General features: G+C 51.7%; 1 protein-coding gene across 2 annotated transcripts in view; it reads right to left on the reverse strand.

Annotated features, from left to right (window-relative positions):
* Positions 1-18594, reverse strand: part of ASB2 (ankyrin repeat and SOCS box containing 2) — a 48197-nt gene extending 29603 nt beyond the window's left edge. For both annotated transcript variants that reach the window (XR_014809336.1, XM_021099651.2), the window contains exons 1-2: positions 18302-18594; positions 4208-4484 (exon numbers count right to left, since the gene is read on the reverse strand). Coding sequence is in view for 1 of the 2 variants with exons in the window: in XM_021099651.2 (XP_020955310.2) it covers positions 4208-4413 (206 nt within the window). In the remaining variant the exon portion in view is untranslated. The remainder of the gene's footprint in view (positions 1-4207; positions 4485-18301) is intronic.
* Between the last annotated feature and the right edge of the window lie 426 nt (positions 18595-19020).

Genomic DNA, 19020 nt, shown 5'->3' on the forward strand with positions numbered 1-19020 from the left:
CAGTTGCCATTTTGGTCACAAGGTGATAACAATAAATTATATTTCTGGAGAATTTTATTGGATTCAATGTGCATTTATTTGCTCCCAAAGATTCATTGGGCGTCCACAATGATCAGCTACTGAGGATACAAAAGTGAGCAGTATCTGTTCCCTGCCCCCAAGTAGATCACACAGCATATTGGGGACACTCTCAGGAGGCCAGGTGATGCCTCTGGGGGTGACACACAAGCTTGTCCGTGAAACAGAGGAAGTCACGAGGTGAGATGGGCTCTCGGGGTACACGGGGAGGAAGTGGGGGGAGGTCAATCAGGCTGCAGGATGTGGAGGAAGCGCCAACACCTGACTCATCTAACTTGCTTTTCATAAGAACACAGCAAGGTGGGCCAGGCGATTTCTTGTTGTCACCATTTTAGGGGTAAGGCTGCTGGGGCTCAGAAAAATCAAGTAACTTGCCTAAGGTCACACAGCCAGTAGGTGACAGAGGAAGGATCCAAACCCCCAAACCCACTTCTCTTTCCCCTCTGGTCCTCTGCCTCCTCACTCATTCCATCATTCACTCATTCATTCACCCACAAAGGGCTAGGCGCTATTGCCACGGGTCAGGCCCCATATGCTGGACACGAGGCCTCAGCAGAAGGAGGATGGGTGAGGCGTCTGCCTGCAAGGAGCTCACAGGCAGAAATAAATACACAGAAACTGTAAGTCGTCGTCATGGCAGTGACGGAAACAGGCAGGAAAGAGAGTAAAAGCGTGACCTGCTTGACCTGGGAGGCTGGTCAGAGATGAGACAGAGAGAGCCACATGGAGCCTCTGGGGACATGTGAGATGTCTGCATTTAAAACAGGCCCTGAGTCTATTTGGAGGGACACTCTGATATGCAGAGAGAGAAATGGACGAGGACGGCAGCAGGTGCCGTGCTTACTGTGACGCCCCGTCTGGGTCTGGGGAGAAGCTTGTGTGTCTGTCTTTGGGGACCGTGAATCTCCGTGGGTGGGAGGCGGAGGAAATGAGACCCAAACCCCACTTCAAGGTGGAGGAGGCAAAGGAAACGGAAAGAGGCCTTTGCAGAGTCCGCAGAGCTGGTTCCATGTCTGAACTTCAGGGCGGGACAGACCTTGGTTCCGTCCCTGGCGCTGCTGGGCGTGCGTCTTGCCAGACATACAGGAGACCCAGAGACACCCACTGGCCTGGCTTTTGTAAGGATCCAGTGAAGAGCTGTGGGCCAGACACGTGAAGGAGGAGGAGGAGGATGACAATGACACCAACAATCACATTAAAGGGATCTGCCTCCCCAGCAGGGCCCAACTCAGCCGCCTTTCAGAGAGGAAAGAGCAGAGCCGAACCTGGGAGGCATCAGGTCGCTTTAAGAGTGAGAAGAGGCAGGCTGAATCCTCTTTCCCCCATAACTGTGCCTGGATCTCAGCGAAGCCCCATGGCCTTGGAGAAGTCACTTCACTTCTCCCTACATGAGAGCTCTTTTCTCAGAGGCAGGATACATGTCTACGCCTCACGGAGAGCCTCTACCTCCATCACTCAGGGAAGGAGGAGGTCAGGGCCTGGTTCTAATATTTTCAAGCGTCCTCCTGACTCCTGAGTGGGGCTCCCATGTGACGAGGCGGCCGCGGAAGCACTGGGACATGCTGGCTCGCGCTGCAGCCTCGGTTAGAAGAAGGATGCTCTTCTCTCTATCTGACCCCCTCTGAAAAAGAGGAACCTGTGGTCTGATTTAGGCTGAACCAGCCAGAGCAGGAACCAGGGCCTCTAGAGCAGCAGCCACCACGTGTCCTTGGCTCTGGGTTTCTGTTTTTCAGTTGGGTTCCAAGATGCGGTGTCCTCGTGGGCAGCTCAGTCATCTGGAACCTTCACCCTCCTTCTAGCTGCCCAAGGAGGCTGCCTGCCTTCCCCTTTAGTGGGGACTCCTGAGTGATGGGCATCCCAGGCCTTTGCCCATCCTGCCTGGAAGAGGTGGTCCAGCCTCAGAAGGGCCAAAGTTCCTTGGGGAATACCCTGGTGATTTTGATCAGGGGACAGGGCCAAGATGCACTGTCACCCTTCATCCTTGTCAACTGGCTCTGGACATCAGAAAAAGTCTGTTTATTATTGCTGCTCTTGTTACTAATATTGTTTGAGGTTCAGAGAGGTTAATCGACTTGCCCAATGTCACACAGGGAATCAGCTGGCCTCTGGAGACAATGAGATTTGAGGCCTATGCCCCATGGTAACACCCCCACAACTCCTACCCCCATGCCGCCCACCCCCAAATACACACTTGTCTTGAACTCAGTGGTGAGCAAAAGCATATTTTAAATTTACGTATTTCTAAAAGCATTTTCAGATCCAGAGCCTAGTTAGCTCTCTGGCTCCCATCTCCTCTGAAGTAGGTGTCCTCTAGATCTGTGCTGTCAGGCTATAGCCACTGGCCACAGATGGCTAGTGAGCCCTTGAGATGTGGCTGGTCTGAATTGAGATGGGTCGTGGGTACCAAATACACACTGGATTCTAGAGACTCGAGATCAAAGAGGATGCGAACATCTCATTTGTAAGTCTTATGTTGATGACAGGTTGAAATGATTGTATTTTAGATATATATTCATGTTAACTCTTTCTCTATACTTTTTAATGTGACTTTTAGGAGATTCAAATTTGCATCTGTGGAATTGCAGTTGTGGCTCATGTCAGAATTCTAGTGGTGCAACCTGGTGCTGCTCTAGATGGTTCTGCTCACAGGCTGATGAGGACATGCTGAGATGAGGGAGGCAGAACAGGAGGCAGGGTGGCTTTGCTGAGCAAATGTCATTGGCTCCTCAGACATGTCTTGCCAGGGAGGCAGCCTAGATAGGGTTGGAAGCCCTGGCCAGAGTCAGAGCATCAGCTCCACTGCCTCCAAACATAAAGCCAGTGATACAAGACCAAGCCATGGGCTCTGGAACCAGAGCATTCCAAACTCTGCAACACCAGTCTCCTAGCTGTGTGACCTTGGACTAGTCAACTCAACCCCTGAATTTCAGTTTCCTCATCTGTAAAATGGGCGTGTAGCATAGAGCCTTCTAGAAGGTCCTGAAAAGGATTAAATGAGGGAAAGTATGTACAGGACCTAAGGCAATGTGCACCTTCAGAGATCAGTAAGTTTCGATAACAAATGTAAGTCATTACATTGTTTCCAGGTCTTAAATATAGCGGTACATGTATCTTTTTGAATTATAGTCATAGAAACAACCTAAATGTCCATTGACAGATGAAAGGATTAAGAAGATGTGGTACATATACCCAATGGAATATCCTCAACCATAAAAAGAACAAAATAACACCATTTTCAGCAACATGGATGCAAATATAGATTCTCATACTAAGTAAAGTAAGTTAGAAAGAGAAAGACAAATACCATATGATACCACTTATATGTGGAATCTAAAATATGGTACAAATAAACCTGTCTGCAGAACAGAAACAGACTCCCGGACATAGAGAATAGTCTTGTGGTTGCCAAGGGGAGGGAGGGGGGAGTGGGATGGACTGGGAGTTTGGGGTTAGTAGATGCAAACTATTGCACTTCAAATGGATAAGCAACGAGGTCTTATGGTACAGCACAGGGAATTATATCCAATTTCTTGGAACAGAACATGATAGAAGATATTCTGAAAAAAATGTTTATATATGTATGACTGGGTCACTATGCTGTATAGTAGAAATTGGCACAACACTATAAATCAACTATAATTTTAAAAAAGAAAAGAAAAGAATATTTTATTTAATCATTTATGTTGTCTTTTTAGAACTGCACCAGTGGCACATGGAAGTTCCCAGGCTAGGGGTTGAATCCAAGCTGCATCTGCGACCTACACCACAACTCAAGGCAACACCAGATCCTTAACCCACTGAGCAAAGCGAGGGGTTGAAGCTATGTCCTCATGGATACTAGTTAGTCTTGTTACCACCAAGCCACAATGAGAACTCCAAAAATAATATTTTTAAAAAGGAAATGCATACATACATATATATATGTGTGTGTATACATACATACATACATTCATATATACATACATACATATATATATATGTATATATGTATACAGAGAGAGAGAGAAATTTTTTAAAAAGTCATCACATTGTTAAAATGTGTCTTAGAGGCCAGGATAATTTGGTCTTGGATAAACAGAGTTTGGAATCTGCACCTTGCCAATGCCCCAGTTGGTCTCCGCTTGCTTACCTGGTCCAGGGGTAGAAGTGGGCAGGTTCGCGGTTGACACGTGTGGACACAGCAGCCTCAGTGGCGGTTGGGCCCCGAGTCTTGTCTGCCAGGCTCTGCTCAATGGCCATCTGGACCAGCTCATCCTCGCTCAGGCTGCTGTACAGGTTGTACTCCTCTTGTCCAATGGCAGGCTGGGTGCCCCGAGCACTGATCTGCGTGGCCATCCTCTTCCACCGCTCGCCTCAGCCTCCAGGAGACACTCAGTGGGCAGGAGCAAGCATCAAATCAGAACACTCTGTAAGGAGACCCAGGTCATCATGGTCACTAAGAGTTTTGCAAGGCAGCTATGTCGATGCACAGGGAGGCTGAGCTCCCCTCTGGCAACCACACAGTCATTTTTCATGCGTTCATTTGTCATAGGATCCACCCCATCACCCATCATCTACACATCCATCCATCCACTCTCCTGTTCATCAGTCCACCAGCCTATCTAACTTTTCACCCAGCCATCCACCCATCTGTCCAGTTATTCATCCTCCCATGCATCTACCCACCCAATCACTCAGCCATTCACCCTCCCATCTGTTCATTTGTCCAACCATCTAATCACCCATCCAACCATCCATCTTTCTATCCAGTCATCCGACCATCCATCCTTCTCTCCATTGTTCATCCTCTGATGTATCTGTCTGTCCACCACTCATCCATTTATCCATCCATCTACCTTTCATTTTTCCGTCACAGACAGCCTCTCTCTACATGTATGCATGCATCATTGACCGAGAGATAATCTACTGAGCATCTCTCTATGGCAGGCAGTCTTCTAAGCACTAGTGGTACAACATCGATCCAACAGACAGACTCTCTGCCCTGGCAGAGCTTCCACAGCTCTGTTTACATTCCTTCCTTCTCATTATCCAACAGCACCCTGTCCTTGCATTTCTCTCTTTCTCTCAACTGTGCTGGAGTTAAGAGTATTAAGGATGAAACACATGATCTAGTTAAAACCAATTGTTACAGTCATTGGCCATGTTCATTCCAGAGACTGTGCTGCCAAAATCACTCAATCAATCAATAACTGCCTTAAGGAGAAAAGGACTTTGGTTGAGTCAACTGCTTTTAGGCAATAAGGTAAAATCAGCTAAGCCTGGTTTTCGTTTTGACTGGCTGACATGCAGTGTGGCTGCAGGTCAGTGGTTCTTAGCCCTGATGGAAGATTAGAGTCATATGGGTCTTACAAAAAATATATCCAAAATACCAGTGCTGTAATTGGGTTTGCTTGAGAAATTTCACTTTCCCCTCCCCTCCTGGACACCAAATACCCCCCCCCCCTTCTCTAAAGAGATTGGGCTCAGCCATGTACCTTGCTCTGACCAATGCATGTTGGTGGACATGATAAAGCAGCCACTTGACATGCCCTCGCGGAGTGGCATGTGCTCTTCTGCCTCGGCCAGGACTCCCCCCTGGAGACGCTGCCCTTTAGCTGAGCCCCACAGTGAACCCACCTAGGGCAGCCTTAGCCCAACCCCCGTGGAGAACTCTATCCAGTGGGGCTGCAGCCTGGAGCTGAGTAGCTTGGTCTGGCCTGGCCTTGATCAGTCCTCCGACCTGTTTTTTTTTTTTTTTTTTTTTTTTTGTCTTTTTTTGTCTTTTGTCTTCTGTCTATTTAGGGTCGCACTCACGGCATATGGAGGTTTCCAGGCTAGGGGTTGAACCGGAGCTGTCACTGCCGGCTTACGCCACAGCCACAGAAACACAGGATCCAAGCTGCGTCTGCGACATACAGCATAGCTCATAGCAACACTGGATCCTTAACCCACTGAGCAAGGCCAGGGATTAAACCCGCATCCTCATGGATACTGGTGGGGTCCGTTAACCACTGAGCCACAACAGGAACTCCATAAATGCTTATCGAGGGACTTTTGTTATGCAGCATTCTTGTGACTCTACGTAACCAATACCCAAAAAGACTAGGCCAGGCACTTCACAAAGAGGATCTTTAAATGGCCAGTAACCAAATGGAATCCAGGTTAAGACCCCAATGCATCTGCTAATCCCAACTGGATGGATAAACCACGAGGTCCTACAGCACAGGGAACTATATTCAATATCCTAGGAGAAACCACAACAGAAAAGAATATGAAACGTTTTATATATATATATGTATTAGTATGTATAACTGAATCTCTTTGCTGTACAGTAGCAGTCAACACATCGTAAGTCAACTATACTTCAATAAAAGAAAAGAAAAAAAGACCTCAATACAATACCAATAAACACCCACCGGAATGGCTCAGTGAAAAAGATAGGAAATGCCTTAGTCTTCCTGGTGTCACTCCCAGCCACCTGCTTCTCTCCACCAGTTCTGACTGGTTCAGCCCTTGACGTCCTCCTGCTCAGCCCAGGCAACAGCCTTCCTGATGGTCTCTAAGGCAAGGACACGCTTTTCCCCGGCCCACCTGTGGTTCCCACCCCAGTCTCCTTGCTTATACTGTGCAAGACATAGCTCTCTCCTTTCCACATTTTAAAAACAGAGTTCCCTGGTGGCTCAGTGGGCTAAGGATCCGGCATTGTCACTGCTATGGCTCTGGTTGCTGCTGTGGCATGGGTTCCATCCCTGGCCTGGGAACTTCTACCTGCTGCAAGGGCAGCCTCCCTCCCCCCAAATAAAATAAAATAAAGGGGGGGAGAGAGAAAAAACTCCTTCTCATTCCTCAAGGCCCAGAGCAAGTGCTTCCTCTTCCAGGAAGCCTACAAGTTTCCTCCAAGATACATTCTGCTGCCACTAGAACTTCTCCTTCTGGGCTGTGGTCAGTAGTTCATGTGTGGTATTGACCCCAGGTTCTCTTCCCAAGGTCAGTGCCTTATGAGGGGGAAATGCCTGGTTCAAGTTTACTGTGTGGGTGGCTTTATGTCTCTGCTATTGTAGGGCTTGGTAAACACTCTTGATTGTCCACCCAACAGCCACGTCCCCCAACTTCTCTGACGGCAGAACCTGGCTTTGTTCAGGCAACGGTGTGCCTTCTTCCATGGATGAAGCAGGCTTCTTCCAAGACAACGGGGATGCTCTACTCGTCTTGGCCAGTGATTAGTTTAGGGATGGACATATAGCCTGGTTTGGGCCAAAGAGCCATAAAGGAAATTCTGCTAGGGTCTCCCAGGAAGGGCTTTCCTTTCCCTAATAAAAGAGAAAGCAGCAAAGAAAGTGACTCCTCGCCCACACCCCTGCTTTGTGCTCGGAGGACTTGATGCTTGGCGTGGTGGCAGCTACCTTGTAACTGTGAGGGCAGCGGTGTCAATTCAGTGAGTTTGACAGAGTAAATGACAGGTCTTCAGAGTCTCTCATTATCCTAATGAGCTGCTGAACCAAGGCTGGGTCTGCTCATCCTGGCCTGCTTGTTAGCAAAAGATTGACGATCTTTATGGGTTAAGCCAACGTTCCTTGGCTTTTCTGTTATATGGGGCCGAAATCATCTTAAAGCATAGTTCTTAGGCTTGGTCAAGAGTCTTGAAAAGAGGCCAAGGCCCTAGTCCCACCCCAGACCGTGCGCTCCAAGCCTTCAGGGCTGGCATCCGATCACTGCCATGTTCCCTGAGCATTTCAGTGCAAAGCCAGTGTTGAAAACCACAAGTGTCAGGCAGCTGCTCTGGGCTCCGTTCGTTGCATGTTATAGAATTTGGACACTGTTACGTTATCCAAACAGGGAGAGGGGAGGGATATTCTGACCTCAAAATCTTTTTGTGCCTGATATTTAGGGGGCCTTCATTATTGTTGTTGTTGTTTTCAATATCAATTTTGTTTATTGTGAAAAAAGCCCAAGAATGGATATCAAGAGACATGGGTTCATGTCCCAGCTCAGCCATGGGCATCTCTCTTTCTCTCACAGGCTCTCGTTTTTCCATCTGTTAAATGGTGAGATGGGCTAGAGCCTGCCCTCCTGCAGGGGGCACTGTGCAGCCAGGTGGCCCTTACCCCAGCTGGCCCAGGCTCTGCTTCCCACCCCTTCTCTTCTTCCCTGTGGCCAGGTTTGGGTAGACCCAGGGCAGTCTTCAAGGGCATGGGGAGGGTCTCTGCCCAGGGAGGTGAGACCCCCTTGGCTTCTCCAGGGTCAGACTCCAGCTCTGCTCCCCAGTTATCACAGGGCAGAGGCTCGGAGTATGTGGCGCCACCCTGACTGTAAGTGCTAATGCCCAGGGCTTGGCCCAGAGTCATGGTGCCCCATCTGAGGGCATTTGTTCCAGGCCAGGAGCCAGGGTCTAAGAGTCAGAGGCCTGAGTTATAGTCTCCAAGTTGATCTTAAAGTGCTGTGTGACCTCGGCCACATCCCTGTCCCTCTCTGGGCTTCATTTTCCCATTGCAGAAGGGGAGTCTTGGCTGGAAGGTTTTTAAGGCCTCTGCCAGTTCTAAAGCTTCTATAGCTCCTTGAGATATTTGGTTTAGCTCTGCGTCAGTGAACCCCAAACTTCATCCCCGAGGGTCCCTTCTGGCCACTTCAGCAGGTCTGCCGTGTGTAGAGAGCTTAGCGTTGGTTACGGGGAAACAGGGAGCCAGGTGGGAGGGGTGGGATCTTGGGTCTGACTGTCAGGAACCCTAGATCTAGTTCCTGTTTTGCAACTTACTGGCTATGTGACCTTGGTCAAGTCACTTCCCCTTCCTGGGGCTCGGTTCCTTTATCAATAAAAATGAAAATAAGACAACCGACTCCATCATATTGCAGGAGCAATGGGTGTGCTGGGCAAGTGCGGGCAGCTTGGGAGGGTCCCCACCAGGCCCTCACCCCAAGGCAGCCATTGACCCCCAGCCTGGTTTGGGCTGCTCAGCAGTTCTGGGCAGCACCCAACCCCAGCCAGCACTCCCTTCCCAACCAGATTCCTAGGGAGGTGGGGGCAGTGGCAGGGTGGTCCCTGGAACCACCATCTCCCGACTCACTAGCACCCCCGCCCCCTCCCCCGCCACGGGAGGAACAATATCCAGAGACTTTCCCTTTTGCCACTTATTTCATGGCATTGCCCTGACAACGGCCCTCAAAGCTAAGAACGTTTCTCTGTTGTTGTTAACTTATTAATTCTTCTGCCTCCTCACTCTTCCCAAAAGGACTTGAGGCTCCTGTGTGATTGATCCCATATGATAGATGAGGCAGGAAAGGTTCAGAAAGGGGAAGGGAAGAAATTGCATGAGGACAGACAGCTGAAAGCAGGGACGGGGGCCCCATCTTCCTACCTCAAATCCAATGCTCCCTCTGCGAGTTCCAGGAATGCCCATCCAAGCACGTGGCACCCACGAGGGTTCTGAGCAGGCAGGGGGAATACTGCATCCCCATCCGGCTGGGCACTTGTGCAGTGGGCACCACATCAGGGGGAGGTTCCCACGGATGGGGTTTGACCTTGAAGGGACCTTGAGGGAGAAGAACTCCCCCACCCCCACTGTGGGGTCGACACCTCTTGCTTTTTCCACGGACACCTTCAGCTTTGAGGGGCCTCGAGTAAGTTCCCCCATCTTTAGCATCCTTGTGTACAAAGCAGAGACACTGCTTGGTACTATTATTATAGAAATGGTGACGGAATCAGGAGGCACAAGCGCGGACAGGCCTGACGCTGGGCCTGGCTGGTGGCAAGGAAGCGGGTGATGCCAGGCTGCTCCCGCATCACTTGGCCTGTGAAATCACTGGCTGGTGCTGCTGCCGCGGACACCGGGGGTATCTTCCAGAGCAGGGGGGCTGCTCAGCCTTAGCCTGAAGGGGCAGTGAGGAAGCAGCCAGTGGGGTCAGCTTCGCTGGGTTCACATCACAGCTGTGCTGATTATTAGCCTTGTGGCCTCTTAGAATCTCAATTTGTCTGCCTACAAAATGGACATAATAAGAGTACCTAATTCATGGGAGAGTGAGGGCAGGGGTGGGGGGAGGTGAGGTCCTGGGTGATGCGGTGCCCCTTGTTTGTCCTGTTTCCCATCATTTTTCTGCTGCCCAGCTTGATTTCTGAGGCCTTAGCCTGGAGGCTGGGCTACCTTCTGGGCCCGAGTCCTGGAGAGAGGCCAGCAGTCTCAAGGGACCTTCTGGGAGGCCAATAATGATTTTTTTAAAAATAGCCTTTTCCCAGGGAAAGCAGAACGCAGGGGGCCCTGCCAGGCAGGCCAGGGGCCTGTGGAGAAAGCAGTGTTCAAGGGTGGCAGATTCAAGGTCAGCTTGGAATAGGAGAGACTGGGGCCACCTCTGAGCCTTCCAGGGGCTCCTCTTTTACCTCCTTTGCAGAGTCCCAAACACTGGCTCCAGGGAGCCCCCACTCCCCCAGACGGCACCTGTAAGGTAGGGATAAAGTGGCTATGACAGGGGTCCTTGAGTTAACAGTATAGCCCTCAGAACAGGACCTGTTCCATCCATAGCCCATGTGCTACTAAGCTGGGCCTCAGTTTCTACACCTGTGAAATGGGTATAACAGCAAGGGCCTTTGAAGGCTGCGATGAGCATTAAATAATGGCATTTGAAAAGTGGTCCTTCTTCCCCCCAGTTCCTTCCCCTCCCCACAAATCTAGGCTCCCCAACAGCCAGGGTCTGCCCGCAGCTGGCAGTGGGGCCGGGCTTCCCTGGATGGGGTGGGGTCTTGGGCTGCTTGCAGGGCTGCACACAGAAGGGTGGTTTCCTGGATGTCTTATCAGAACCTGGGGAGTGGGGGGCTTGTCTGGGAGGGTTGGGGGCTAGGAGAGGCCTGGCCATCATCCTCCAGGGCATCAAACCCCCCCTTGGCCCCTCAGTGAGTCAGAAGTGAGAGCCAGACAAGCCGCTTTCCATCCCTCCTTGGCCTCGTTATCTGGCTAGCCAGCCTTCCAGACCCACTTCATGCAGCTCCTCCACCAGGAAACCTCCCTGATTTGACAGCCGAGGCATCCTGGGCTGCCTCCAAGGGCACCCCTCACAGTCTAGCGCTCTAACTGCCTGCTGTGGGCCTGTGTCCCTGGAGAGTCCAGAAACTTCCACAGAGTGGGACTGTGTCACATCCATGCCATAACCTCTGGACAGAAGCCAAGGCCAGGTACACAGTAGGTGTTTAATAAATGGATGGGCATGTGAATGAAATGGGTCAAAGCGTGGAAGCACAGCTATTATGAGAAGATACTGGGCACAGCAGACGGCGCGGCCACAGGGCTCTGATGGCCTGGGTTCAAACCCGGCTCTGCCCCCAGCGGGCCTGTGATGGGAGCAGGTTACTCCCACCCCTCTGCCTCACTGTGCCCCTCTGTAAAAAGGAGATAATAACAGCAGCTGGCCCACAGAGGTGACAACACAGAGGTCACGTACATGAAGGGACATAAGAGGTACGAGGTGATATACGTAAACGCGGGGCAGGGCACCCGGCATGCGGCCAGCGACCCGGGAAAATCTGCTAACATTAGTCCAGGGCTGCTGATATGCTGCAGTTCTCTGCTCTGACCCGGTCCTGCTGAGACCCTGTCACCCAAGCGTATTCCCAGCTGGCAGTTTCCAAGGAGGCTTGGCCTGAGGGGTCTGGATTCTCCATTTAGAAAGAGGGAGAGTTTGGAGTTCCCGTCGTGGCTCAGTGGTTAATGAATCCGACCAGGAACCATGAGGTTGTGGGTTCGATCCCTGCCCTTGCTCCGTGGGTTAAGGATCCAGCGTTGCCATGAGCTGTGGTGTAGGTTGCAGATTCGGCTTGGATCTGGTGTGGCTGTGGCTGTGGTGTAGGCTGGTGGCTACAGCTCTGATTAGACCACTAGCCTGGGAACCTCCATATGCCGCAGGAGAAGCCCTAGAAAAGGCAAAAAGAAATAAATAAATAAAATAAAAATAGAAAGAGGGAGAGTGAGCGTTCCTGCCGGCACAGAGGGCTAAGAAGCCACCTGCAGGAGTTCCCATCGTGGCTCAGTGGTAATGAACCTGACCTGCATCCATGAGGATTTGGGTTCAATCCCTGGCCTTGCTCAGTGGGTTAAGGATCCAGTGTTGCTATGAGCTATGGTGTAGGTCGCGGATGCGGCTCGGACTCATCGTTGCTGTGGCTGTGGGGCAGGCTGGCAGCTGCAGCTCTGACTTGACCCCTAGCCTCCTGGCAACTTCCATATGCCGCAGGTGTGGCCCTGAAAAGACAAAAAAAAAAAAAAAAAAGAATCCAACTGCAGAGGCTCAGGTGGCTGCGGAGTTGGAAGTTCGCTCCCCACCCCACACTGCGGGTTAAAGGATATAGCATTGCTGCACCTGCAGTTCAGGTCAGATTCCATCTGCCGCTGCAGCTCAGATTCAATCCCTGGCCCAGGAACTCCCATATGCCATGGATGCGGCCATTAAAAAAAAAAAAAAAAAGTATTTAAAAAATGAAAAGCATAAAAAAGAGCAAGAGTGAGCGCCACAGGGAGTTGCTTTCCCCCCACAGCTGTGGTCAGGAAGGAAGGCTAGGCCATCAGCCCCTGGGCTGTCCCCGGCAGCCCCAGGGGACCCCGCTGAGCCTGCCCAGAGGTCAGCAATGGGGTCAGAGCTCGGGACGGAGGGAGATCCCCACACCCTCCCCAAGTCCCAGCCCGGTGCAGGAAGGTCATGGCCTCCACTTCCAAATCCCCGCTCCCAGAACCCCCCTGCTGCCACCTCCTTCCTGCTGGCACCACCTGCTGTCCTAGGAGCCATGGAAAGACCCACAGCCTGTCCCACTCCTCCAAACCCCGAGTTTGAATTCATGTGCAAGATGACTGCCTACAAATGACAATAGGGGACATGTAGGGTGCACTTAGTTCGTGGAAAAGTGATGACAAAGACTAAGTGCTGGATGAGTATTTCAGGCAGGGCCCACTTGCATGCTTTAGGTATGAGTGTGGACTCCTCAGTTTCCCTCTTGTGCAAAGCACTGTGGCTCAGACCCTGCACCAAGCACGGGGAGAACCACAGCCTTAATGCCTCCCCTCGCAGCTAATTTATGCTCTCACGGACGTTGTTCCGTGTGAGCCACGTGGTAGATGAGGGTGTTGTTCCCATTCTATGGATGAGGAAACTGAGGCACATCAGGGAGAAACCGACGAGGAAGAGACCAGAGGCTACATCTTTGACTTTACACTCAGCCCTCCTCCCCTGTGACCAACAGCCTCCAGTTATTTCGTGAGGTTTGAATAAAGGCCCAAGTTAAACTGAAGACTATGTTTATATATATACTGAAAAAAGACTATATGTGTGCATAAATATATGCGTATATACATACATACCTTATATGTGTATATAATTATCTATTTATATGTGTATACATACATGCATAACATACGTATATAATTAATTATCTCTATCTGTCTACCCATCTACTTATGTATCCCAGGGCCATGACCCTTAGCCCGGGGCAATTCTAAACATTAGCTGCTTGGCCAGCCTGGGGCGGCAAGCGGCAGTGAGGAACTGGCCTGGGCTATTCCCTGGTCCCCCAGGGTCCTCATAAGTTATATCAAAGCTTATCTTTTTAATCGGCTGCTCCCCCAGGATCCAGAAGGGTCCTAAGAAACCTGAGGAAACACCTGCAGCTGGAGGGCTCGTGGCTGTAAAACCTTAAAGCCTTCTCTCCCCTTCTTGAGTCCTATGACTTCAAAACCTAACGCATAGGAAGGGATGCTGCTCGCACTGCTGTTTGTAAACTAGATAAACAACAAGGCCCTTCTCCAGAGCACAGCGGACAGTATTCAATATCCTATAATAACCTATAATGGAAAAATATCTGACAAAGACTATGCCTATATAAATCACTTGGCTGTAGCCTTTGAACGAAATATTGTAAATCAGCTATATTTCTAAACAAAAAACAAAAAACAAACAAAAAAGGCCGATGCTGTGGGTGCCTGCACAGCTTCCCGGCCAGTTTCATGCACGGCACCATTTGACCTTCTCAAAATCCCCAGAGTGAGGGGAGGAGTCTCCCCATTGCACAGATGGAGAGCCTGAGGCCCAGATGGTAAGCAGCACAGAGTCTGCCCGCCCCTCTTTTCACCAGACCCTCTGACCCTGCATACTTAGGGCAGTGGCCAGGGGCTAGTTCCTTGGAAATCTCTGCTCTGGCTGAGCTGTGAGCTGGCTGTGGGGGAGGGGGAGGGGAATCCAGGCCACCTTGCGTGGCCCTCAGAGGGGCCCCGTGTCAAAGCCGCAGGGTGGGCCTTTGCAATGGGCAGTGCCGACAAGCCTCTGACAGCTGGTGTCCAGGACCTCACAGCTGCTGGGATCCGAGCCTTTTATCCAGGATCCAAAGCTAAAAGCCCTTCCCAGCTCTGCTAATCCCAGAAGCTTTGATGCCGCTTACCGGCTCCTGGCTTCCCTCGGGTGCTAGGACTTCAGGTTTCTGAGGTTGGGCCAAGGTTGCTAGAGGTTAAGGAGGGGATCAGACCACAGCCCAGGATGGGAAGCTGAGGCCCAGCGACGGGGCATGATGGGCACAGGGTCACCCAGGTAGGAGCGGACAGCCAGCAATTTGAACCTGTCCAGAGCTGGTTCTGCTCCCATGCCACCACGCCCCCGGACCCTCAGTGCCCATTGTATGCCAGGGAGACCAAGAGCCCATCCGAAATGAGCTGAGCAGCGCTTGCTAACCCAAGTCAGAATAAATCTCTCACCAGTGGCCTGGGACTCCAATGGCAAGTCTTGTGCAGTTATTTATTTATCGGTGTACACTGAGGAAGTTACCCCCAAACAGGAGGAGAGAGAATGTGAGAGAGAGAGAGCAAGGAAGAAAGTACAAGGGGGAAAAACCCTCTTTCATGTTTTTTGGTGGAAAATCTTCCGTTTTCCGGAGTTCCCCTTGTGGCGCGGTGGTTAACAAATCCGACTAGGAACCATGAGGTTGCGGGTTCAATCCCTGACCTCGTTCAGTGGGTTAAGGATCCGGTGTTGCCGTGAGCTGTGGTATAGGCTGGTGGCTACAGCTCCGATTCGACCCCTAGCCTGGGAACCTCCATATGCTGCAGGAGCAGCCCTAGAAAAGGCAAAAAGATTAAAAAAAAAAAAAAAAAATTCCGTTTTCCGAGGAGAAGCATAAATTCCACACGGGCCCAAAGGCCCGCAGTCAGAGGGGGTGCCATGAACACCAGCTAAGAAAAGCATCCATGAAAGCCAAGTTTCCATTTCATCTCTTTGGGCCTCGTGCTATTGAACCTCCAGGCCCGTGGGTCACCTTCACCTCTGCCTCCCAGGCAGAGGGCCCGTCTGTCACCTCTTGGACCGGCAGGGGCCCGCCCCTCTCTCAGACCCCAGCCAGCCCCCTCCCAAGCCCCTCTTCACCATCTCCCTCTGCAACCAGCCCACCTGGCCGGGCACATCCAGGTCTGGACACAGTTTCTGCCAAGGGCTCAGCCAAGGCCAGGCTTTGCTGCCTGTGCCAGGCACCTGGGCTGGGGGCAAAGAAGGGCCAGCCTTGCAGGGCCAGGTCTGAACCTCTGACAGCTGCGGCCCCGCCTCTCTGCAGCCCAAGGGTGGCCTTGCCCAGCCCTGTTCTGGGCACCTGGAGGACACGGACCCTCCCTCATCCTGGTCCCTGGCTGACAGAAGGTTCTGGAAGCTCTAACTCCAGACCTCAGAGTAGGAAGTCTCGGGTGGGGCGAGGGTGCCCGCCTAACCACACACAGGGCTTTCAGTCAACATCACACCCAGACCAGCTAGGGCCTTTCTCCTTTTCTGTTTTTGTTGGGTTTGCTCTCCTGCCTTTATTTAAATCTTTTCCTTCTCCTCGATCTACTTTGCCTCCCTTTTTCCATTCTTCCCTCTGTGTCATTTTCTTTAAAAAAATTCAGGCAGGTTAAGAATCGCCTGACTGGAGTTCCCATCGTAGCACAGCAGAAATGAATCCGACTAGGAATCATGAGGCAGCGGATTTGATCCCTGGCCTCGTTCAGTGGGTTAAGGATCCGGCATTGCCGTGAGCTGTGGTGTAGGTGGCAGATGCGGCTCGGATCCAGTGTTGCTGTGCCTCTGGCGTAGGCTGGCAGCTACAGCTCCAATTCGACCCCTAGCCTGGGAACCTCCATATGCCGCAGGTGCAGCCCTAAAAAGACAAAAAAAAAAAAAAAAGAATCACCCGACTTCTACATCACCACCGCCTCCCCAAAATATTTCCCTCAAGCGCAAAGCTTTTAAAGATTCTTCATGTACCCTCTCAGGTGTTAGTCTGTCCAAAAGGAGGTGCTGAGGGGGGCAGACTAAAGATGCAAACAAGTCCTGGGACAGCCACCTCCTCCAGGCAGCCTGACGCATAAGTGGAAGGACACAGGGCGGGTCCAGAGATATCTGTGCACCTCCTTTGGGAAGACTGTCTTGGATGCAGCCTGTCCACAATATACGGTACCATATGATGTCTGGACGGTGCCAGGACGGGTCTGTTTACCACAGTGCCGCTCCTCTGGGAGGCCCCAGAGACCAGAGCTTAGACTATGGGCCCTGGAAGCCAGCAAGCCGAGAGGCCAGGATTTGTTTCCCGACTCCAAGACATGCTAGCTGTCCAGCTTTAGCGGAGACCCTTACTTAAGCTCTTGGGACCTCAGCTTCCACATCTGGAAAATGGGAGGAATGATCAGCTCTAACTTTCGATGCCCAGGAGGTCAGTGAGAGGAACCGCACAAGCCCTGGGCCCAGGGCCTGGCTCATAGTAAATGCTCACGGATATCAACCATGCTATTCATTGTAAGATCACCATGGGTAGATCACAGCTGCCCACAGCAAAGAGGAAGCAGAGGGTGCCCCCCCGCCCCGGCCCCTGCCGCTGCCTCCCCTGCCATGACGCACTCAAGGCCTGGCCTGTTTGTGCAAGACTGGGTGATGCAAACCAGAAGGATGCCAGGTGGAGGCGCCACCAGCTCCTGGAGGAGGCTGTGCTGTAAACAGGCCTGTCACCAGCTGTCAGGACCCGTCCAACTGTTCTGGAAGTGACTGCAGCTGTCCCCGGGCAGCCTCCCTGCACGCAGCCCCGGGGCTCCCCTGCGGCTGGTGGGCTGGCCCCGCAGGCTCTGCCTGGACCCCTGTGAACTCCCTCAGCCCCCTGCCTCACGCACGAGCCAGCTGTCCCTTCTATGAGGGGAACTCTTCCATCCTTGGCCTCTGCCCAGACTCAGGTCTTAACCCCTCACCTGTCCTCCCTAAAGGTCGCTGCCTCCTTGCCTCCTCATTCCAGGCCATTGCTGGGCTTCCTGAGGAGCTGCCTGAATCCCGCCAGCCCCTCCTCTGCTCAAAAGCAATCGGAAAATGTTTCATCTTCTTCTTCTTGCCTGGCCTGGTGGGAGCTGCATCCCCTCCTCTAGCCCCCCAGCTTCCCCTCCCACGGTCCCCCCCACTTCTCACCTCATGACCCTTTGCTGGAGCCACCCTGCACTGCTCAGCATCACCCCAGATCTGCCCTGGCTTGCCTGCCTTTGCCTGAGCCGCCCCTCCACCTGGAGGTCCCTTGCCCCTCCGCCCACCTGATAACATCCATCCATACTTTCAAAAGGCAATCAACTCCTTGAATATGTCCTGATGCTTACACACACACACACACACACACACACACACACACACAAGCACCCACGAGGTATTCCTGCATCTCTGCCTTCCCACAAAACATTTCTCATTCTTTACACAGTGTCATAGTTTTTGACAGTGTCATAGTTTTCGATTCCCTCTTGCCAACCTCAAGTCATTGCAGGTACAGCCCATGGCGGCCAAAGTTGCTCTCCCCTCCCCCCACTACTGCCCACACGGAGGCCCCATAAATGACGCAAGGAATTGACGCCCCCAAGAATGAGAATATCTATTCACTCAACCTAAAAGCATTTCTGAAAGTCATTTGTCTGACACAGACATTGCCCAAGGCCTATGGAACCAACAATAGCCTCATTGATACCCCTTTTGCATTTCCATTTTTAGACGTGCACAGCCGAGTGGTATTCTGAGCAAGACTCCTCCAGAAGATTGGGTAAGTACTTGCAAACAGCAGATTTTATGTCCCCCAGATCCCAAGGCAAAGTCACCAGCCTGCTTCATAACTCAGGAGGATAGAAGAGAGGCAGATGCGAGATCATGGCTTGCCCCTTAAGAAGGTACAAGTAGACACCACAGCAGTTAAGTCCCAGCCAGCCAAGCAATCTTTCTCTATAAGAAGGTTGAAAGCATGCATTACCTGTTAGGCTCTGAAACAAGGGTACAGTTCAGGGATAAGAAAAAAGATTTTTCTGGAGAGTGTCTTAATTCAGAACATGCTGCCTGAGTTTTCCTTCTGCCCTGGCCCTGGGCTTCTGGCTGCTCTGCCAGGCAATTCCAAAACACTCTCCTTTGAAGCAGGGAGTTTATTTCGGGCCCACCGCATGACCAGCGATGGCAAGCCAAACTATAAGATGTTCTGAATCTCAGATTTCCTGTTTAAAGCTTGCACCGAGGGAGCGGCGATGCTGGTCCCTCCCAGGCACATCAATTGCGGACTTGACTTCAGACAGCATCTCGGAGCTTTGGCCCTCCCGTGACGTCATCAGTTGTGATCCTTGACATGGAGGCCATATATGGGTATGTTTCTGGATCTCCCCAGGAGGGAGCGAGAGAGGAGAGAGATGCAGAGGGTGAGAGAAGGAGGGACACAGAGCTGGCAGATAAAGACCCAAGAGCAGGGGAGGAAGCAGGCGTGGGAGAGAGGAGGAGGGAAGGGAATGGAGAGAAAAGAGGAAAAGTGGGAAGAGAGAAAGGAAGGGAGGCAGGGAAGCTGGGAGGGAGCCGAGAAGGAGGGAGACAGAGCAGGACAGCAGGGAGGAAAATGGGCTGAATGAGAGGGACGCGGGGACGAAAGGATTTGGCATAAGGGCCTTTGCAGACATCGCTGAGCCTGGAGCAGGTGGCGGAGTCTTGTGT

The sequence above is a fragment of the Sus scrofa genome, chromosome 7 (assembly GCF_054392235.1).
Source record: "Sus scrofa isolate SSC_HxYL_T2T_F1_AM1 chromosome 7, Sscrofa_HxYL_maternal_Yorkshire_Landrace_v2.0, whole genome shotgun sequence".
NCBI lineage: Eukaryota > Metazoa > Chordata > Mammalia > Artiodactyla > Suidae > Sus > Sus scrofa.